The following is a 23467-nucleotide window of genomic DNA, read 5'->3' as shown; positions in this document are numbered from 1 at the left end:
TTCGGTGATTCCGCGCAGTCAGAAAAGCGCTTCGACGTGTTGGATCCAGGAAGCCGGTCGTTCTGTCAAAAGTCAGGAGCCTCAAAGCCTCAAAGGTGAAAACTGGCGGCTGCTGAGGCGAGGAGACGAGGACGAATGGAGGACGAAGCGTCTTCTGCTTCCTCAAACATGTTCCAGACGGGGTCACCGATGGCAGAACGACACATTCTGTGTCTTCTTCATCAATCACTGGGTTTCAAATGACGATGATGATGAAATATGGTTAAATTCAGCCTCTTCGTGGTCAAAACTCTGATCCTCCATAATGTAAACACAACTTGGGCGTGTGCACAACTCGTGATGTCACTCTATTATTGTCAGAAGCTCCGCCCAGCAGAGGAAATAGCGCCGTTTATCAGCTATTTTCTCGCAGATTGTCGTGTTTTAACATTTTACCCATCGGCCAGTTAGCATAAAAATGTCCCTAGAAGCGACAGCCAGAGTGTTTTGGTGGTCGAATTTTCATTTCACTAGGACTTTAAGTGGCAGCCATGAGAAGGAGCGATGAAATTCTCTATAAGCCGAGGAAAGGAGGCTCAACGCTTCCCTTCAGCACCTCCTTCAGCCTAGGAAACACCGATGCTTCCTTTACCAAAGGAGACCAGATCATGTGACAAGATTTAAAGGGCCAGCTCGTCGGATACGTTCAGGAAAACTCAGGACGACTCGACACACTAAGTCACCAAAGCGATAATCTGCCTTGAACAACTTTAAATCATCTAAAAAAAACAGATCGGTTTGGTTATTTATTCACCTGGCAGCGTCTTTTCCTTCCATTTGTATTCAAACTCTGTGATATTTGAGATTATATCATTATGATATAGAGGCGCAGGGGAAAGTGTTGGAAATGCAATTTTTGGAGTCCATTTTCGGATTTTTTTTCTTTTTTTCCCCTCCCCCCACCACGGCTGACGTCACCTAACCTGCGCCGCCAACGGATTATTATTACGCCACCTAATGGAAGTGCGGTCCAACTGTCCCAACAAGGTGACACGTCAAACATCAGGCTCATAAATTAAGCTTTTTTTCCAAAAACTTTCAGGACAAAATTAGTCTCGGTGCAATCCCTGCAGCAAAATGAGTTTAAGTTTTTTTTTTTACTCCAGGAAAATATTCCTCAAAGATCAGTTGCCGAATAAAAGAAACGTCATTCTGCCCACACGGGGCATTAATTAACTGCGCTTTGGTCACGTGATAAAGAATGCCACCCCGCCAACGCAGCTTGACTCCAGCAGATTATGTTTACAGGTAAGAGAAAGACAAACTCGGCGTGTGTTTCCTGTTGATTGCGGCATCAAACTGCTTTTAATTACAGTCACCGGCTGTCTAATGAGGTGTTGATTGAGAAAAATAGCTCTGAATTTACCGAGCAATTTGGGGTTTGCCGAGCAAAATGCAAACGACAATCATCCCTTGTGTCTGGCACGGAGCCGAGCGACGCAAGCTGAGCGCAAATAGCTTTAATAGAATTATAGAGATTTAAAACAAAAACACACACACAAAAAAAAAACATCACATGGGCCATAGATACAATCACAAACCAACAATAATAATTATGGTCAAAATTGGTGCTGGACTATTGTAACTTCAAACAAGGGTCAGTGAGAATGACTAGAGCTAGAATTAATTGATCAAAATGTCTTTTATACTGGTTTCCTGTATGATCTGGAATAGAGGTAAAAAAAGAAATTCTTGTCCTATTGAGCCGAGCTTTAAACGAAGAGAACTTGTCATATATTGTCCTTATCATGTATATCCAAGAGGGCTTCATTCTCAGAGGTTAACCTCCATCATTAGAACCGGTTACCACTTTCAGGCCAAGATGCTAGAAAAAGATGGAGCATCAAACTTCACAGGCTCACGTCCTCCGGAACCATCTTCTTGGTGAAGCTGCCGAAGGTTTAGGTTTGATTTGAGATTTTTAATCAATGAATTGAGCTTTCTTCCTCTCATTTAGGCCATTTTAGGTCATTTTCAAGTGTTTTTTGTTGTTTTCCGGTGACTCGAAGCCACTGAAACAGCAACTTTTGAAAACGTTCAGCCTCTGTTTCCATGGAAACAGAGGAAAACCACTTTTTTTTTTTCCAAAGCTGCTATTGCACTTGCTGTCGTAAATAGATTTTCTGCACATGTGCGACCAGACGTATAACAACAACGCCGATTGAGCCGAAATATTAACAAATAAAATGCAATAAAACCAGAAATGTCAATGATGTAAATAGACTTAACGCAAATTTAAATGTGATCTTAATATGTTGAACGCTTATACATTATTTTATACTGATGCTTGGAGAAATAAATCACAGATTATAGAGAACAGAAGACTATTAATGACTTGAGCAACAGCAGTCACACACATATATACAGATATACAGAGAAATAAATAGAACTCATTCTTTCAGTGTTATTCAAATTGAACCAGTTCAAGTCCATTCATAAATCATTGACTTTATGATGTAATAAAATTACTACTCTATTCGGGGAAAAAGATTTTTCCTGTCACATAATGTAAAATTAAAAGTTTTGGGCTTGAGGTCTTGTTACATTATTGACCAGTTATTACATTTTGGGGTTTTATCTCATATCATTATATCGTTTTCAAAATGCCGCCGCGTTAATGTGGAACATTTTCCGAAACGATGAATCATACGCCACCAGTTTCTACCAATATTGGATCTTTATCTTCTGGATTGAGCCAGTTCACACAAATAACCTGAGAACACCAGACACGTCTTCACGTCTCTCAAACGCTGCCAGTGGGCGACTGAAAGTCTGCCGCCGCCGCCAAAGTGATCCAGAGTGACTGGCGCTCACCTCGGAGCTTCTGCAGCACAAAAGCCGCCGTTATCTCCGCGTGCAGCGCCGACTTATTTTTAAGGGAAAAGGCCAAATGGGAGCACAGCGCTGGCAATGAAAGGTCTGGAGGAGAAGAAAAAGAAAAAGACACAGACCGCAGCCGTAATCTAACACAAATACTGTAAATCACAGTGGCTCTGCAGAGCAACGCTCACTAAACTGTGGAGATAAAACACGTCGATACAAGGTCCCCCGAAGAACACCGTTTCAATAAGAACACGGCTGTACGTCGTGACTGTGGCCTGTTATTATTGTACATGGGAGCTTCCTGTACCTTTCACAGTAAAACCGCTGCGCTGCGGAGCGCCGACAGTTCCGGGAGGTTCATTACAGACTTGTTGAGAGTGACGGAACATTCTAGTGAATCACACAACAACTACAGGACATTAAAGACACACCGCTCACACTCATGGTTCTAACAATCCCACATCTCCCACATTTATCTTCCATTTTAATAACGTGTAGCGATAAAGGAGCTGAGAGCTGCAATGCATTATGGGAGTTTCTGTTTGTCGTGTTTTAAGTGTAATTATTGGGGGTTATGTTAGGTTTGTAGTGTTGCTAATAATTGTGTTTTTGTTGCTGAGTTCATGTAGTTTAGTTTATTAGTGGTAAGTTGTCAACCAGCAGTGAAGAAGGTTTTGTGTGTCGTGTCCTCCTGGCGTGGTCTTCCTGTAGGACTGTCAAAATAAAATGTATGCGGCTCTTTGAGTGTTGTGTTCAGTGGGAAACGGGACCGACTGGCTCTTTGAGCATTAAAGGTTGCCGAACCCTGTTCTAGACGATGACATGGGTTAAAAGACCGGCGGGGGTTTTCCGGGCGTTAAGAGTTGCCGTGGAAGTGAAGAGATGCTGAAGTTGTATAAGACCTACCTTCTTGAGGGAAGATGTTTCAGAGACCTGTAGTCTGGTTTGTACGGAGCGTCGGAAGGGACGTAGAGAAGAAAAAAAACTATCTCGGGATCTCGCAAAAGCGTGTGCTTTCGCTCAGCACTGCTTGAATGTCTTTATATTTTAGGCCGATTTCAAAATAAAACTCAATAAAACTCTCGTACGGGTGGGTGTCCTCCATTAGCTTTAGCTTCTCTCGACAACAGAGGGGGGTACGGTGTCTCTGAAAGGACAAACTTAGTCGAGGGGGGGTACGGTGTCTCTGAAAGGACAAACTTAGTCGACCACATACACGATGCCCATATAAAACAATATAGTTTCGCGAGATCCCGAGATAGTTTTTTTTTGTCCCTTCGGGGGTTCCGTAGGTTTGAACATCTCAGCGTGCAGTGTAAAATACTGGTTCGAATCGTTGTTTCAATGTTTCAACACTTTGTGCGTACAGCTCTTCTATCGTGACTCAAAAAATGCCACCGGAAGAAGAACGTTCAGGAAAATCAGATTTTTCAAGGGGGTACCCTGTCCGTCCTTGTTCAAGATACATAAACACTCAAATAAGACGACAGATCTCACGGTTTAACTCATATCATGTGTTGATAAGAATGTTTGATATCACATTGTCGTATCCTTCGATCCGTCTTCTCTCCCACTTTTCCCCCCCCGTCAGGAAGCTGGAGCCAATCCCAACTGACAATATGAGCAAGGCAGGGTCAAACCCCACACCGGTCACGAGTCCATTACAAGAGCCATATACACACACAGCTACAGGGGTAATTTACAGTCGCTAATAAACTTCAGACACACTGTTCAGAGCACCCGGGGGACAATTCCAAAAACTGCTGAGATTTCCCTTTACGCAATCATCTCTGGGGTTTGCAGAGAAAAGTCTGTGCGAGAGAAAACGCCCAGTGAGCAGCAGCTCTCTGGGCCGAGACGCCCCGTCGATGCCAGAGGTCAGAGGTCAGACGGCCCGGCTGGAGACCAAATCGGGAGTCGCTCTGCCCGGGAGCAAGACACTTAAGGATTTTTAGTACAAAGAGAATCACCAAAACATTGGAAGGACGTTGCCGGGTAAGATTTCTGGCGCCACATTCAGACCGTGGGCTGAGATTTTAGGGTCAATCAGATTTTCTGGACACACTTTTGGGGTTTTCGGTATCAACTGAGCCACACCAAGTATTGTTGTTTCTACCTTCTTGACCTTGAAGTATCCATCTCTTGATGGCGACTTCCAAGCTCAAATCATTTAAAAGCGGGTTTCTTAATAATGGCGACGAGTTCACCGAACGCCAAAACGCCTGCACGGTGACCGGATCTCAACCTTCGGGTTGTGCTGGAAGAGCACGTTTGAATCACGGGCGTAAAGCTGATAAATCTGCAGATACTGTTGAAAGACGCTTCGATTGCAGGCACGTCAAACTCCTGTCCTTAACTCAAAACCCAGCGATCCTTGAAAGGTCCTTGATCCTTGAAAAAGTTGCACAAGAGGTCAATTGACTGCATCGGAGGAAAGCCCCATGCAGATAATCAAAAACTGCATTGAATTAGACTCAATAACTCAATGGACACGTGTAAAGCAGAGACGTGTAATCACACAGACTTTTAAATAAGTGCCACCAGACCTAAAAATAATAACTAGGGATGCGAGGGTGCCACTTTTCGAAAGTATGAGCATTAACCTTTTGATCTTTGAATTTACACTCTACTCTCAGCATTTCCTTTTGCAGGGACAATAAATGCACGGCTCCGACTGAAATCACCACATGGAGCAGAAAACGGTTCGATTTAATTACTACACAGACGATATCAGTGCTCTGCGGCTGCAGCGAAGACAAGACAGCGGCGACTTCTGTCAAGCGGCCGACTGGATCCAACGATAGAGCGAAGCGATTCCGGAGGGGGGGTCCGGGGCCGGCGCTTTTTATCTCCAGACTGCTTATCGGAGCCCTGCAATGCTCCCCCACTAGAACCAATGAAAGCTGGAACAGCGACGGCACACAGATAGCCGGCCGCCTCTCTGAGGGTTTCCATCATCCGGGCCGAGCCGGGCTCACCCTCCGTCTCTCCGCTCCCTTAAAGTCCTAGTGAAATGAAAATTCGACCTCAAAAACACTCTGGCTGTCGCTTCTAGGATCATTTTTATTCTAACTGGCCGAAGTGTAAAATGTTAAAACACGGCAATCTGCGAGAAAATAGCCGATAAACAGCGCTATTTCCGCTGCTGGGCGGAGCTTCTGACAATAATAGAGTGACATCACGAGTTGTGCACACGCCCAAGTTGTGTTTACATTATGGAGGATCAGAGTTTTGACCACGAAGAGGCTGAATTTAACCATATTTCATCATCATGGTCATTTCAAACCCAGTGATTGATGAAGAAGACACAGAAGGTGGTTCTGCCATCGGTGACCCCGTCTGGAACATGTTTGAGGAAGCAGAAGACGCTTCGTCCTCCATTCGTCCTCGTCTCCTCGCCTCAGCAGCCGCCAGTTTTCACCTTTGAGGCTTTGAGGCTCCTGACTTTTGGCAGAACGACCGGCTTCCTGCATCCAACACGTCGAAGCGCTTTTCTGACTGCGGAATCACCGAAGATGAGTCCAGGTATTACTGGATCGTCTCCTAGCCGCCCGAGCTAGCGGCTCCTGCTAGCCGCTAGCTGTGCGAGCTAGCCGCTCCTGCCGCCTATCCTCCTTTTCTCCTCTCTCGGTCTCTTCCAGGCTCAATCTTTCGTCAAGGCTCATAAAACGCAGACTATAACTTCAAAACACTGTAAAAACTTGGATATTTAAGAGGAAACAAGCCGATATAAACACAACAGATCGAGATCTGCACAACTCGTGATGTCACGCCCACGAAGAAGGATTCCCCCGACTTCCTCGGCTGGAGATTCAAAATTCAAATAACTTTGTTATGCAACAACAGTGGTGGGGCAGAGTCGGAGGAACCTTAGAAGTAGTACCCCAACTATCGTTTTTTGCAAAGTAGTGTTTTACATTTCACTAGGACTTTAATAGAACGCAAATTAAGTCCATTTCCACGTGTCGTCTGGACGAAGCCCCCCGAAACAAGTTCTTCTTATTCTTTCCAGTCGCGGCTCATTAGCAGAAATTCAGTCAAAAAAAAAAAAAAACGGGCCCGGGGGGATGAGAAAAGTTCAAAAAACAAGTCCATTCTCCACAAAAAAAAAAAGGGTGATTCAAAAGTTCACGGCTATTAAGGCGCTGCCGCTAACATTTGTAATCGTGAAACAGACAGACTGCTGACGAGTAATAAAAAAAAAACAATGCATCAGATTCATAAGCATCCGTTACGACGCAAAAGCCGCGGCGCCGTTCGGCAGCAGGCCGGCTTCAGATGAGTCGGTGCTCTTTAATGAAGACGTGATTACATGGAAATGAGGAAAGAAGGAAACGGGAGATTCGTTTTGAGGCGGCTGGATCAATCAAGAGGAGCCCCTGCTCTTTCATTAGGAGCAGCTTTTGGTAAATATTCACGTCTTTCGGGAACGACTAATTGCGCTGACGGGGGGGGGAGGGGCGATGGATTCCTTGTCCAACGCGCTCAATTTAACAGGTTTCAACTCCCTGATGGAGGAAACCGACTGGGATTGACCAACGATTGGACCATCGATTGTGCGAATGATCCATCTCAGGTGAAAGATGAGCGCCGTTGACTTAAACCTAATAACAACCAATAATATGCATATGTAGGTGAATTTGGACTTCAGGCGGACTCGTATGCAGGACAGACGTTTAATTTTCAGCTCGGCTTGAAAAAAAAATCGACCCCCAAAGTGCGGATTTCAACTCGCTGCTTTACGCAAGAGAAAGATGAGAAGGTCAGCGAGAGGCTGGAAAAAAAAATATCCATCGACTGGACAATTAACAAGAAAGAAACACGAGATGAGCAGATGAGACGAGGAGGATGCCGCCGCTCTAACTGGAAAAAGAAGGTAAGAGAACCTGGTGAGGAGGCGCTTTGTGAAATCCACGCCGATTTCAAAAGCGATTTCTCGCGATTTCACGAGAACTCAAAATCTCTTCGTTTTAATATATCATTCGGAAGTTCACATGTAATGAACTATCCTTTTCGAACACATAACAAACCTGATATTTGAATGGAAGAAAAAAAAAATGCAATTTCAACAATATTCTGTCTCAGTTTTACATCTGCTTTTACAACTTACAGGTTGATTTTTATTCCACTATTTACTTCTTCAAACATTCGGTCACATGAAGCTGGAAGTCAAAATATAGTGGGCCTGTTTAGATTATGACCAGAAACTGTTGGTAAATTCTAGAAATTGTGTTTCGACACATTTCTACATCTGTGTAATGATCCTGATCACCTTAAGTCACCGCGTAATACAATTGAGAGTGCGCCCCCCGGTGGTCAAATCAGCACATTGCAGTCAGTCTCATCAGTTCTCGCAGGTGGCAATAAGAGTAATACTGTCTGTAAGCCGCTGTCATGTTAACATTTTACTAATAAGCTGAAAAGTTCCATTAATTAAATTAAGGAGCAGCATTTAAAGTAAATAAATAAATAAAAATTCATCAGCGATCATCCCAGCCTGCAGCATTGAGTGAAATCCCAACATTTAAACATCGTATGGGAGTCAAAAATGTCTACGATGTAATGTGTCTCGCCTCGACCTCCTCGTTCTGCTGGAGGATAATAAAAAAATAACTAAATAAGTCGCTCACGTTTGCTCCCGTGCCCACAGTAAGCTCACGTGTTGGGATGGCGGCGGCGGCGGAGCCGAGAGCTTCTCCGTTACCTTCCTTCTCCGTGCCGAGGGCCTGCAGCAGCCTCTCCTGCTGGTCCAGGCGCTGCAGCAGCGCCGCCTGCTCCGAGTCCCGGCTCCGCCTCAGGGCCCCGAGCTGCTCCCGGGTCTGGCGGTGCTGCTTCCTCAGGCGCTGCTCTCTGGTGTCACGCTCCCGCACCTCCTCGCACAGCCAGCGGAGCTTCGTCTGGGCGGGTTGAAGCACAAGGATGCACGCGTCGGGACAATGCTGGATCAAAGATTTTACCTGAAGACAAAGCTCGCACTCGCCGATAATGAAATGACCCTCCAACCAAGCTCCCGCTTGGTTCTCGGAAAAAGAAATCTACACACTAATCAATGCAAGGACATTGTGCAGGGACTTAATTAAGACCCCCGAAACTTGTCCTGATGGGAGAACGTCTCGGGGGAATACGTATTTTTTTTCTTAAAGCGAAGTGGCAGAAATATCTAAAAGGCCTCCTGCTCTTTTTGCCATTAAAGCTGACGGCGATCTTGAAAGCGCCGCTTCACTTTGAGCGTTCCGCCTTTCATCTCGTGAATGAGACAAGGAGCACGGTGTCGAGGCCACCGTGGACAATCGTACAATGTTTCCTACAGTTAAATGAAGTGAATGACTAAATGAGTATTCCAGCTGTGCAAGCCTTTTTTTTTTTTTTTCTACAGGACATAAAAACTCCTGAACGTTGGAGCTCATTATCTCCGCTCTTTCATCCTGGCTCGGTACTCCGAGAGAATTCCTGACAGCTCGTGCGAATCACGCCGACACGAACTGTGCAAACACATTTAGAAAGCGTACCACTGCCGACACGTCCCCCTTCCATATGTTGAGACATACTAGATTTAGGGGCGGAACTATTTGCTCACTGCGCGACGGACTGAAACCTGAAGGTTGCGGTAATTCGTAGATGTCCCCGACCTTTTGATCACCGCGGGGAAACAAACTCCGACGTGTTCAACGCGTGTTCTGCTGCAATCAACAATCGTTCTACCCTCCCAGCGTATTGATAGTCTGGCAGCCGGCCAGCCTTAAATCGACTCCCGCCAGGCAAGAGTCTCTTTTCTTTTTTTTTTTTTCTTTTCTCAATGTGTCTGTAAACGTGCAAAATGTAAATATGTATATAAATGCGTGAAAAGAGAAAACGAGCCATCGCTGCCAGCAGGAAACGGATCTGAGAGCCACAAAACGCACACCAACTTCCCTTCATTAGCGACTGAGGATTATTTTCTCAATGGAAAAAATTATAAATATTTTCGAAAATCGCCTCAAAACAACCGGTTTCTTCCTCGACTTGCTGATGTGGAATTGTTGGGGTTTTTTTTCCCTCTGTATCTCTACTACAAAAATAAGATTGAGTTTTTGAGCAGTGAATATGTTGTTTTTTTTTATTTCCCATAGAGAAGTAAGAGTGGTGGCGCGTTGCTTGAGTACCTCTCTTAAATTCTCAGGAATCAGAGATGAGCGACCTTCTAAAAAGGTCCTTGAAGCCTCGTCAGAAGGCGAACTGCTCATCGAGCGGCTCACCTGAACTCACCCAGGTTGTTTTTTTCTTCCGTCTGATGTTTGAAAAACACATTGAGAAATTCTGAAATCGGGCAGGAACAAGAATATCTGCTTTTAGTTGCACTAAATGCTGTTGGAAACACAAAATGTCAAATCCTTAAGCATTTTAAAGTCCTAGTGAAATGTAAAACACTACTTTGCAAAAAACGATAGTTGGGGTTCTACTTCTAAGGTTCCTCCGACTCTGCCCCACCACTGTTGTCCCATAACAAAGTTATTTGAATTTTGAATCTCCAGCTGAGGAAGTCGGGGGAATCCTTCTTCTTCGTGGGCGTGACGTCACGAGTTGTGCAGATCTCCATCTGTTGTGTTTATATCGGCTTGTTTCCCTCTTAAATATCCAAGTTTTTACAGTGTTTTGAAGTTATAGTCGGCGTTTTATGAGCCTTGATGAAAGATTGAGCCTGAAAGAGACCGAGAGAGGAGAAAAGGAGCGCAGGCGGCGGGAGCGGCTAGCCGCTAGCTCGCGCGGTTAGAGGCTAGCGGGAGGCGGGAGCCGCTAGCTCGGCCGGCTAGTAGACGATGAAGTAATACCTGGACTCATCTTCAGTGATTCCGCAGTCAGAAAAGCGCTTCGACATGTTGGATCCAGGAAGCCGGTCGTTCTGCCAAAAGTCAGGAGCCTCAAAGCCTCAAAGGTGAAAACTGGCGGCTGCTGAGGCGAGGAGACGAGGACGAATCGAGGACGAATCGAGGACAAACCGTCCCGATGGCAGAACGACCTTCTGTGTCTTCTTCATCAATCACTGGGTTTGAAATGCCCGATGATGATGAAATATGGTTAAATTCAGCCTCTTCGTGGTCAAAACTCTGATCCTCCATGATGTAAACACAACGTGGGCGTGTGCACAACTCGTGATGTCACTCTATTATTGTCAGAAGCTCCGCCCAGCAGCGAAAATACCGCTGTTTATCGGCTATTTTCTCGCAGATTGCCGTGTTTTAACATTTTACCCTTGGACCAGTTAGCATAAAAAATGTCCCTAGAAGCGACAGCCAGAGTGTTTTGGAGGTCGAGTTTTCATTTCACTAGGACTTTAAAATCTCAATAGATTAGATGTTCTCAGGAGACCCAACGAGGTTGATAACATCGACTTTCATCTGGATTTTGTAGGAATTACATGACAAAATCTGGTGTCCTCTCTTTAAATAACATTAATTATGAATAATAATTACTTGATAAAAAAAATCCCCCTTTTCCCTTTTCTGAAAGCAGCATCTTGAGAATACCTTTGTCTCAGCGAGCCAGCGGTGGGGGTCCTTCACTAATCCGGGTCTCTGGGAGATTGCCTGTCAGAAGAGAGCAGAGATAAATGTAAATGCGAGCTATTCCTTGGAACACAGTCGATAACGCCAAAGTGCAAATCTTAACACATTTCGTAATCTCGGTATCGTGTCAAGCAGGGGGTGTCAGACCCGGGGGGGGGGGGGGCCTCCGATCGGATCTCTTGCCTCGGAATAATGACAAATCCTGCTTTTCGTTTGTTTCAGTCCAAAGAAATACAAACACGGAATATAAAAAAATCAATATTTTACCAGTTATCTTTTTTTGTGAACAAATTGTTCTTCCATCACAACCTGGTGTGTTTTCAGCTGTGACGTTGTGTTCTGATGCAAAGTAGTGGTACTGGCGTTCAAACCCTACCTTGTACTTGGTTTTATTTTAACGTCTTACTTAATTTAATACTTTATTTGCCAAATCTGCTCAAATATCTAAAATGTTGTTGTTGGTTTTTTTTTAATCTTGCTTCTTAGGACAGAATATTAATGCAACATTCAGCAGGGCTTTTTCTTTTCTTCTTTAACAAACTCAAGATCTCAGTCTGCTTCCAGGTCTTATTGAGAGTAGTAATAATCTGACGTCTGTCAATAACGCTTCGAAGGTACAATTTACTTATTCAACGTTACCTGTATTTTAATAAAGGTTTAACTTTAGTCATCATGCCGTTCTTAACCATTAGATGTTATTCTTCAACATCTTTAAAACGAAAAGTTGTCATATATTCATATTCCAGGTATTCCTCATAAAACACGTTTGTGACATGAGGCCATTTGCGTTTTTATCAATTTTTTCATTGATTTTAAGAAATTGCACTTTTTGTATCACGACCCCACTCTTCCACAAGGGGGGTCAAAAATGACCCCAAGCAGTTCCTATGGAATCTTTTATGAAACTTTAATTCTTAGCAACTCTGACAGTCCCACTTACACATCTGATGTCAGGAGTCTAACATGTTTTCTGAGGAATACCTAGAATCTGAAAATATTACAACTCTTCGTTTTAAAGATTTTGAAGAATAACAACCCATTATATTGCAAAAACGCATTGATTTGAATCGGGGTTCATTTTTGACCCCACTTGTGGAAGAGTGTCGGAACTGGTAGGTTGTGCATCCAGGGGTTAATAAAACTTTAAATCCAAACTTGGTTCAATTTATTAAAAAAAATAAACATTAAACTCGCTTTTTAAAACAGAAACCAAACTTTGATATTTGAACATTCAAGTTTCAACACTTTTTTAAATTTTCTTCAAACCAGAGAAATAATCAACATGAAATGTTTAAAAAGTAACAAGACTTCTTGTTGTTTGAACATTTTTTTAAAGGTTTACGTTTAAAATACGGAGAAAGACTTTATTTGTAAAGAAATACGATGATATTTTCTCTGTTTATTTAAAAAAATATGAACATGAATTGAAAATTTACAATAAATTAATTTTTTGTAGAAAAAATAAGAAAGGAAAGAAAATAATTTTCATTTTTTTCCTCCATTTTGGCCAAAAGTTTACAGTTTATTGTTAACCTGGTTTTTCTTATTTAAGACTAGTTCTGAATTCGTTTTTTTTATCAACAAAGTTAATTTAATCACTTTGTCTTCATGTATTCCATCGTCTTAATCCCTCCAGATTAACAATCTGAATCGACCTTCGTTCCTTTGTAAACGCAATGTGAATCGTCTGAACTGGAGCTGTGCAGGATTCACGCTTGACAAAAAATGTGAAATGAACTGTGGGAGATTTTTTTTAAAAAGTGCTCACATTGACAATATTAATAAGACAAGGTCATTTAGCCTAATTTATTATTATTATAATAATTTATTTATTATTTATTTATTTTTGCTTAAAATACATCAATTATCTATTATTTGTTGTATTTGTTTTGTTTTTGCTTGTTATTAATTAACACTTTTTTGCAGTTTAAGCACAGACCATTTGTATTTATTTTTTATTATTATTATTATTGTTAATTGTTTGCTTTTTCTGTGCTATTTTTTTTTATTTTATTTTATTGTGTTGGTGTTGTTGTTTTGTTCTTTCTTTGTGTTTACTGTCAAGAAGAAAAACGAAAAAATGAAAATAAAGAGTTTAAAAAAAAAAAGAAAAAAAAAAGTGCATTGACAAAGAATACAAAACCTCCTGTCAAACCTACTCGGGTCGTACGAGGAGCGTCTCCTGCATGACGGCCACTGACACTACAGACACCGGAGCGTGCAGCACCGACACGGCGAGGCGGCGCGTGTCATAAGGAAGCTAGCCGGGGGAATTCGGCGTCGGCGGAGCAAAACCGACTGTCTGCCAAAGCGCTAATGACTCCTGACGCACACGTTCGCGGCGAAGACGATAAGAAAAAAAGAGCGAGACATGCACAGATTAACACAGACACAGCTAAGTGGCACTCTGTCGAGGGTCGTACCTCCAAGGTTAATAATTCTGTCTCCGTTTCATTACGCGTTTTGTTTCACGCGAGCAAAAAAAAAGCGAGAATCGCTGCTTCGCCACTTCCACCTGCTTTGAAGGGATCTGCTATCTGTCCCGATAAATTAAGTGTCAAGACGCCGCGGCCGTTATGGGCTGGAGTCCAGGCTCGGAGGCCTTGCATGCTACTTCCTTGTACGTGTGAGTTTCGTTACGGTTTATCCCTCAGTCAGAGTCACGCTAGCTTTAATCCAGATCAGGGAAGTTTCCCCAACTCCATTCCTTCCATTTCCCCAACTCTTGTGCTTGTTCTCGTCGTTTACGACCCAAATAATGTCAACCCTCGATGCACACAATCAAAATGAAATGATTCCCACTGTTGCCGATTTGTGGTCAGTTATATGCGAATGTACTAAAAACCCACTTTAAACGACGACATGCCTTTTTTTTTTCCCCCTGAGAGACTCTCAAGAGCTTTAAGTACTTTCGGATACCATCGAGTTTTAAAGTCTTGCGAAGAGAACTGGAGAGTGACGGCAGGAAGATCAATGGCGGGCTTCTTGTGCTCACTCTGACACGAGCAGCCCACTCGTCTGCAGCGGATCGCGAGCTTGTCAAGGCTATCGGGCCTCGACCCGTCTCACTGCCGACGGCCATTAAAGGCTGCGCTCGGCCGTACAGACCACCTTTACTTCCACCACTTTTGTACCGCCGTACTTCTCTTGGTCGCGGTAATGGCACTTCCTTTGTTCGTCCAATTTCACTTTGAACAAAATAAATTAACAACAAAATGCTACATAGTCATTTATGGAAGTGTTTTGCCTTATTGAGAATTGAAATACTTTGTCCCTTCAATACGATATCAAATAAATTTGAGCTCTATTGACATCTTGACGATTCCACAACAAACTTTTTTACCCCCCATCACTATTTAATTTACACATTTCTGCAGTTATTGTCCTTACTGATTCCAGTAAAACCCCCCCTTGAACCAAAAATACTTGCGTCACCTGCAAATACAACTGCTTTTGAAATGTGTACCGACGTCGTTCAAGTGCAAACGCATCATTTTCAAAAACTTCTGAAAACGATGCCCGTTTGCGTGATATGTGGACACAGCAGAAACTCTGAAAACAATGTATTTAGCACTGCTTGGCCACTAGTGGGTGATGTTGACTGTTTATATAAGGAATCCAGACTGTTGCATTTTCGCCCATTTGGTCAGACGATTGTCGAAAAGTTCCACAGTTCCGGCAGTTTTCCAAAAAAATTGCATTTTCAGGGGCTGCCAGCTCCGCCGTTACGTGAACGAAAATCCCAAAACACAACAAAATGTTTGCAATTTTTTTACTTGAAAATGTCACGCAAACGCAGCTTTATACGTGTAGAAGCGTTGGGGACCCAGTGCCGACCCCTGGGGGACGCCGCGAGCAATGTCCAAGCACGGCAATAAGACTTTTTCACTCTTCTACCTCCGTCAGAGCCTCAATCATCACCACCTGGACTAAATTACATTGATACTCATATTATATCATATATTTCATATTGCATGTACATATACATATATTTATACATGTGCAAGTACACTAATAGCATTGGTATTATTATTATTATTACTGATATATATATATTGTTATTGTTCGTTATATTATTGCTACCATTATTAGTAGTACTATACACGAGTATTATACACTATTGCACATTGTTATTATCTGTATTATTGTTATTATTATTATATAATACCTACTTCTAATGGCTCTGCCACTGCACCTTACTATTTATTTGTCTTGCTTTTATCTCGTGATTATTTCTAAGTGCCCATGTTCCGTTCTGTGTTTTACTTTGTCTATTTTGATATTTTTATTTTGTACTTTTATTTCTATTCTATTGTATTTTATAATATTCTTATGTACCAGATTGCTGCAACAAAACAATTTCCCTTCGGGGATGAATAAAGTAATTATCTATCTATCTATCTATGAGGAAATAAAGTCTGCCAACTTCTTCTTCTCCTTTAAAGTAACTTTTAAAGTTATCCGACAACTGTTCCAGCGTGTTGACCGATAGTAAAGGTTTCAGTATTATTATGAAGACGGATCCTCACAATAAACAGACACAACTCCTCCTGAAAAAAAAAAAGAAAAAAGAGGAAAAGCCAGAAGACTTGAGCATAAATTCTCATGTAAAAACTCCTAAACAATGTCGACATAAAAAAGCGTTTCTCCCCCAAGTAGCCCCTTGTGGCAAGGTGTTTACGCATGATCAACAGACACAGAAAACACACGGCGGGGGGGGGGGGACTCTCGGCAAACAACGCCGCCGTCTCTCGAACCATCACAGGTGAAAAAAAACAACAAAAAAAACGAGGTGAAGCTATTGAGAAACTGAACAAGTGAGCTGTGAGTTGAAATGAACGAAAACGCCACTGTTTTGCTTCGGCGGCAAATAAATAAAGAAGAAAAAATAAAGGCCACATACGAGCAACCTTTAGTTAGTTGTCTGGACGATAAGCTGCTACGCTTTTTTCCACTCGCTTTGAACCCCGAGGCTTCAACAATGACATGGCTGTCGATACATGGGTGATGCGTTCAGGTGCATCACGTAACTCCGACCTCTTTTTTTTTTTTTGTCCTTTTTAAATTCAGTGGGTGCGGCTTATCATCGGGTACGTTCAATATTCCGGAAATTACAGTACTTGCTGATCCCGAAAAAAAACTAAAAAACTAAAAAACAAAATCTTAAAACAAAAATCTTAAAAATCTAACTCCCGGCACCCGATTGGCCGAACCATCACAGGTGAAAAAAAAAAAAAAACGAGGTGAAACTGAACAAGTGAGCTGTGAGTTGAAAGTCTGCCGGGTTGAAGTGAAAGAAAACGCCATTATTTTTCTTCGGCGGTACGATGGCGGCGTCTGCCGCGGCTAATCTAAATGTGTGACTGTAAATCCGCGGATGCGCGTTTGGTTACGGCGCGTTATCGTCGCCTCCCACCGAGAAACCAGAGAAAGGATGTCAGACTTGAAAGAGAAGTTAAAAAAAATATTGCATAACTCGCTTTGAACCCCGAGGCTTAAACAATGACGTGGCTGTCGATACATGGGTGATGCGTTCAGGTGCATCACGTAACTTCGACCTTTTTTTTTTTTTTTTTGTCCTTTTTAAATTCAGTGGGTGCGGCTTATCATCGGGTACGTTCAATATTCCGGAAATTACAGTACTTGCTGATCCCGATACGAGTAATTATTAAAATCCATTACAAGGAAAAAAAACTAAAAACACATCATCTTAAAAATCTAACTCCCGGCACCCGATTGGCCGAACCATCACAGGTAAAAAAAAAAAAAAAACGAGGTGAAACTGTTGAGAAACTGAACAAGTGACTTGAAAGTCTGCCGGGTTGAAGTGAAAGAAAACGCCATTATTTTTCTTCGGCGGTACGATGGCGGCGTCTGCCGCGGCTAATCTAAACGTGTGACTGTAAATCCGCGGATGCGCGTTTGGCTACGGCGCGTTATTGTCGCCTCCCACCGAGAAACCGGAGAAAGGATGTCAGACTTGAAAGAGAAGTTAAAAAAATATTGCATAACTCGCTTTGAACCCCGAGGCTTAAACAATGACGTGGCTGTCGATACATGGGTGATGCGTTCAGGTGCATCACGTAACTCCGACCTTTTTTTTTTTTTTTTTGTCCTTTTTAAATTCAGTGGGTGCGGCTTATCATCGGGTGCGTTCAATATTCCGGAAATTACAGTACTTGCTGATCCCGATACGAGTAATTATTAAACACTATTACAATTACAAGAAAAAAAAACACAAAATCTTAAAAATTTAACTCCCGGCACCCGATTGGCCGAAAGCAAACCAACACAACCTTCCCGGACAAAACTTTTTCCACGCTGTCCCACAACTTCCGCCTCCAAGGGGGGGGTTAACGGAAAAACGAATCCACCCTCTAACTGCTAATGATTCTCCTCATTAGGTCAATCACTAGCAAGTTTGACTTGGTCTCAACGTGATGGATTGCAGATGAGGCGAGGTGTTGGCTTTGCCGCATCGAGCCGCTTCGCTGCCAGACCAAGAAAAGGAGAAATCTATAGGAGATAAGAGCAGTCTGGGTTCATTAGCCTGGAGCAGGAGGAGAAAACAAGCTTCTAATGTGTGGAGGAGGAGGAGGAGGAGGAGGAGGAGGTGGCGGCGGCGTACCGCGTGTTTGTAAGTACAAAGGAGTGCATCCTCTGGAAGACGTGAAGATGTTTATTTGTAAGGAGCTGATTAAAAGGTACGCGGCTCACAAACCGGGAAGGAAAAGACGGGGGGGGGGGGGGGGGGGGGGGGAGGGGTCGATCAGCCGCCCGGCTTAAACACTGGCACAAAGCTGACAATTTAGTTTGAATAAAACGACCCTAAATTACACTACTGAAACAAATAACAGGGGAGAAGAGTTCCTAAATCTAGATTAAAGGCTGTTACGGGAGTAAATTAAATCAGCAAAGCCAGAATTAGAGAGTTTTTACTTGCAGAGCCACTAAAAAAAAAAGGACGGAATTCAAGACTAGAAATTAGTAAAGCAAAATAGTATGATGGATGTTTTTTTTTTATCTTGTCTTATCGTAGAGACGCTTCCATTTATGTGAAGAGAATAATAAGATCTGACTAGAAAGCCCCCCCCCGCCCGACCGACACAGAAATGTGGAATTCACACCAAAAAACAAACAAACAAACAAACACAGAAACCTGGGGAATCCTTTTGGGAGAAACAGAATCAGTGTTTCATTCCGCTGGATTAAAAGCAAACAAGTAAATGTTGAACAAACATGCTGGAGACTCTGTAAACATGTGAAGTGTTTTTCTTTTCTTTGTGTTTGTGTTTCCGCGGGGCGACACGTTCATCCAGATCCAGCGGGAAAATTAATGCTGTAATAGCGTTTAAATTTAAAAGATTAAAGCTTTTATCTTGTTTTAGTGCAGTGATTTTCACAAAGCCAAAACAACTACGACCAAATCTCAAGATAAAGCCAATTTAAAATGAAATCGTCCGGCGCGAAACACAAGTGAAATTATTGTGGACATTATTGTGTGAGCAACGCCCGAAACGCAAGGAAAGTTGTTGCGATTTCACTTCCTGTCGGCGTGAATGCGAGTCGTGTGGATCGGCGACTCGTCCTGCTCCCACAAAATTAACTACGTCACCCTTAAAGAATGCCTCATTCTCACTTTTCCCTGAAATATCACATTCGCAGAAACAACAATGCGGAGGAGAGGAATGAAAACCCCCCCCCCAAAAAACGACAAAATGGACAGAATTCTGCTGAACGATGGCATTCTTAATTATATCTGCAGCGGCTGGACATTTCAATGCAACGGGAACGCGTTGGGAGCGGAAGCTATTGTGCGGGAGAGCGAGGTAATAAACACTCTCATTTTGTTTTCATCCGGTCCGAACCCTGCGCCACAATGCCAGACGCCTCAAACCAACGTTGAGAAATGATTACCCGGGGTAAAATACTCCGCAATCAGTGACGAACAAGTTCAAAAAGTTCACAGAGTTAAAAAAAAAAAAATACGGATTTTTCTCCCCGGCTGATTTCTCCAAAGCATACAAGAGACACAATCTGGTGTATAAATAATCTAATAGCCGCACGTCTGCGTCGGCGCAGCTTCTCCTGCAGAGGAGCGTCAAACAATAGTTGAGTCTGAGTGAAGGCTCCTATATGCACTGGTTCAACTCAGTCGGTTAAAAAAAAAATAGCGTTAGCCTACCTGAAGGGTTCGTTTTGGACTGAACCAGGTCAAAGGTTAAACCAGGGGTGTCAAAGTCGTTTTACTTGAGGAGCCACATCCACCTGATCTGACCTCTGGAGGCCCAACAAGTCAAACGTAACATTAAACTGCAGATACGGACAAATGCAAAGTCTTTCCTTCTTTTGATCCTTTTGTAACTGCAAGAATTTGCCAGTCTATTCTGAAATATACATATTAAAGTTAATCAGATACTATTGTATTTGCAAAATATATATCTGGATATCGTATTCGGGATTAAATCAAGTTGTCATCATCTGGAAATTGTTTTGAGTTTACGTGTCTAAAGTATCATTTCACATAAATTGGACTCATTGTTTTATTGTGAAAGGTGTTTGCGTCATGTGACCTCCACATGCACTAATGTCGGGGGTCAAATTCTGACTAAGGGTGGTTTTAAATGTCATTTTTGCCAATCGAGTGTTTTCAGATCAGCCTGTGTCAGTTTTCATTTTTATACTTCACACTTCAAAAAAATCGCATGGCGGCCGGGTTAGATCGTCCGGTGGGCCGGTTCTGGTCCCCGGGCCGCATGTTTGACACCCCTGGGTTAGAGGGTTAGAGGGTCTGCGACTCTAAAAGCTTTTACACTTATTGTTCTTCACTACAGCTTGATAGTGAACCTGGATTCTAATCCCAGTTCACGATGGTTTAATTTCGTATTCCTGGATAGTTTCTTCAAGGAGTTCATTCTTTTATAGTGTCAGTTCTCATTTTTCACAATTCCAAGCGAAAACGATATCATTTTCGTTTCCGAAAAGTTTCACGGAAACATTCTGAACGCCGCAAACGATTTCGTTTTCCCGTGTCGGGCCACACGGTGGCGCCGTTGGTTGTTTTTGTACTGAACCTGCACACGTGCGTTGGGATTGCCGTTCCTGGTGGACTGGACTCCAAAAAAAACAAAAAAAAAACATTCGCCTATTGGTTGGTTCACATGGGGGGGAGGGGGGGGGGGGGGGTAGCAGCGTTCCCCGTTTCCATGGCGACGGGGGCCACGCAGCCACTTCAACCACAAACTACTGGACACGCCCGATGGAAAAGCGACGGACGGTACCTGCAGCTGGTCTCCGCCTCCGTCGCGAGCCAGGCCGCGGCAGGCGGCGTCCAGCTCCTCGCCCATGGCGGCGAGCACCGCCTCCCGCTCCGCCTCCATTTGCAGCACCTTCTCCTCCAGCTGGGCGACGTCCGACTCGGACGCTCGCCTCCGTTCGCCCGACCTGACCTGGGGGGGGGGGGACGGGGGACGAGGAGCGGCGGAGCAGATGGAAGTCAGCAATACTTCATTTCTATTTCAGGGAAGAAGTCAATACATCCGAGGTTCTTCTTTTGACAATGGACAGAAGTACAGGCAATTTTGGGGAAGAGTCACGTTGTTCAGCTCTGCTCATGTTCACGCTTCTGTCGATTCGCCCGAGGCCTCCAAGCAGGACCCGATCAATCAATCAATACGCCTGAGGACAGGAGCCTTAGTGATCAGCGCCACCCGGGGATCCTGGATCATTATCCAGTCCCGGGGATAATAAAGCGCCTGTGTTACATTAATAAGAGCCCCCCCACTTTTTTTTCCTTTGGAATCGACGCTGTGGTCCCTGTGAAAGAGCAGCGGCCGGCCGGAGAGGTGAAATCAGGTTCAATACGTCCATCATCACGTCCCTTCGGGACGCGATCATAAAGACCCGGGGAGAAACAGAAACGGTGCTGCTTCGGTACAAGTTAAACTCTTATTGTCACACAATCTGCGCCGATGTCTTGGAAAATGTAAGCCAAGAAGAAAAGGGGAAGGATTACAGCAATGACCAGTCTTTAACATCCAGATGTGGTCCTCAACCAGATCGTCTCCGTTATCAAGTGTCGGACGCGGGGACACTTTTGGGAAGACGACGGCGGTGTGTCGTCTGCAAAGTGGCTTTCCTGTCGCGGGACGACGCTGTTACCTTTCTTTCTTTGTCTACGCGTAAATTATCACTATAATATCACCGTATTTATGTCTCCAAGAACCAAACATAGCTCAGCAAAGCGACCTTGGAAGTATAGCTATTAGCACAGGGGTGCTCAATACGTCGATCGCGATCTACCAGTCGATCGCAAAGGTAGTAATAGTAGATCGCATGACATTAGAAAAAAAAAATAGACGCTGGTGTAATGAAACTAATTTACCTTTCCGAATTACGAGTACAATCGAACGCAGCGTCAGATGACGGCTGAATTTTTCTGACCTTCAGGTCACTGCGCACGCGCAAACAGCGACGCTAAGTGTGGCGAAGCTAACGAGCTAGTCAAGCGAGTTACTGCAAATTTGAAGCCCTCGCTTTTTTCTTTTAAACTAGAGAAAGCTTTGGCCATCAAAAATGAGTGGGGGGGGGGCTGGACCAAGTAAGAAGACGAAAATATCACTTTCATGAGGAATGGGAGGTGGACTCTTTTTTTCACGATGTTATTTTCGAAGTGCGTTTGTCTCGTCTGCCAATTACATTGTGTTGCACAATATTGGCTCATACGGTTTTGCAAGGTGCGTCATTATACATTGTACGTATAAAGAATCCTCAATATATTTGAAAATAAATATACGTTTTGCATTTTTGTAGTGGGGAGATCACTTTGACTTGGTCGTTTTACAAGTAGCCCGCGTGCTGAAGAAGTGTGGACGCCCCTGTATTACCATATCTATCACAAGCACACGTCACTGATAGCGGTCAGATAATCTAAAAAAATAAAAAAATCTAATAAAAAAAATCTAGCTGGAGCGTTTTAAAAAAAAAACCGATGTCTGTTCACATGGAAGCGCTGAAAACGATGTACATTAGTTAGCATGTAGGGCAAAAGTTGTCCCCTGTCGGTTGACCAACACAGAGCTGTAGTTGACTTCCTTAAGTCTCAAAAGCTTCATTTCCAGATTTACTGGGTAGGGCCACTCAACAGACTAAGTGGAATCCTGAAAAACTTCGAGATAAAAACATGAAACGTAGTTTTCCGATTGAGAGAAACAACTGAAATCGCCATAGATGCTGTATTTTATATTCGGAAGCGAAATTTTTGGACGTCTTCTCAATATGTAAACATTTTTTTTTTTTCTTCTTTTCTTCATAAAACCAGGTCAAAATATGCCGGGCTCACGTTGTCCTCCAGTTCTTGTTTGAGGAGCTGGTGTTTCCTCTGGAGAAGCGTGTGCGCGTCGTCCTTTGCGCTCAGCTGCGCGGCCAGCTTATCGCACTCATCCTTCATCCTGTCCAACTTCGTACGGAGGGCGGCACACGCCTCCTTGCCGGACGCCGTATCGGCCTGGAAGAGAATAGTCTGGATCAGCAAAAAATATATATATATTAGCGTGGGGGAAAAAAAATACAAGAGTGTAGATTTCTAGGTCGGAGCGCGTCGCTGGGAGACCCAAAGGATCGGTCAGTAATCAGGTGGAGGCTTCGCTCAGCGGAAGGCCTAAACGTGACATCCTGGGGCCGTGCGAACGTGGAGCGCCGTGTAATGGGTCTGAAAAGAAATGGGTAAACGCCACTTTCCGCGACGCCGGAGTCCCTTAATGCCTGCCACTCCCGCGTCTGAGAACAGCTCAACCTTGCCAAAGCCGACCCGCAGACATTAGCCTTCCCCGCTACGATAATAACGTTATCGTAGCGCGGTTATCGTAGCGCTAGCCAGAGAGAGGGGAGAGAACGGCGAACGCTGAGGGATTGATGGGGAGTGACGGGTACCGACACAAACAGAGAAGATAAAAAAAAAAAAAGAAGAAGAAGAAGAAAGAAAATGAGGGGAGAGCTGGAAGCGAAAATGCTAAATTATAGCTGGAGGGAGGCGGGAAGAGAAGGATTAAGACGGAGGGAGC

At 43.6% G+C, this 23467-nt stretch overlaps 1 protein-coding gene across 1 annotated transcript in view; it reads right to left on the bottom strand.

The window, feature by feature from the left end:
- Positions 1–23467, bottom strand: part of cep128 (centrosomal protein 128) — a 65249-nt gene that overhangs the window by 15397 nt on the left and 26385 nt on the right. The window contains exons 16-19 of the mRNA XM_080514610.1: positions 22747–22911; positions 20687–20854; positions 11367–11426; positions 8567–8759 (exon numbers count right to left, since the gene is read on the bottom strand). Of these exons, the coding sequence (XP_080370736.1) occupies positions 8567–8759; positions 11367–11426; positions 20687–20854; positions 22747–22911 (586 nt within the window). The remainder of the gene's footprint in view (positions 1–8566; positions 8760–11366; positions 11427–20686; positions 20855–22746; positions 22912–23467) is intronic.

This window comes from Blennius ocellaris, assembly GCF_963422515.1.
Source record: "Blennius ocellaris genome assembly, chromosome: 18".
Taxonomy (NCBI): domain Eukaryota; kingdom Metazoa; phylum Chordata; class Actinopteri; order Blenniiformes; family Blenniidae; genus Blennius; species Blennius ocellaris.
The sequence above is the reverse complement of the archived record's forward strand: the minus strand, read 5'-3'. Positions and strand labels throughout refer to the sequence as shown.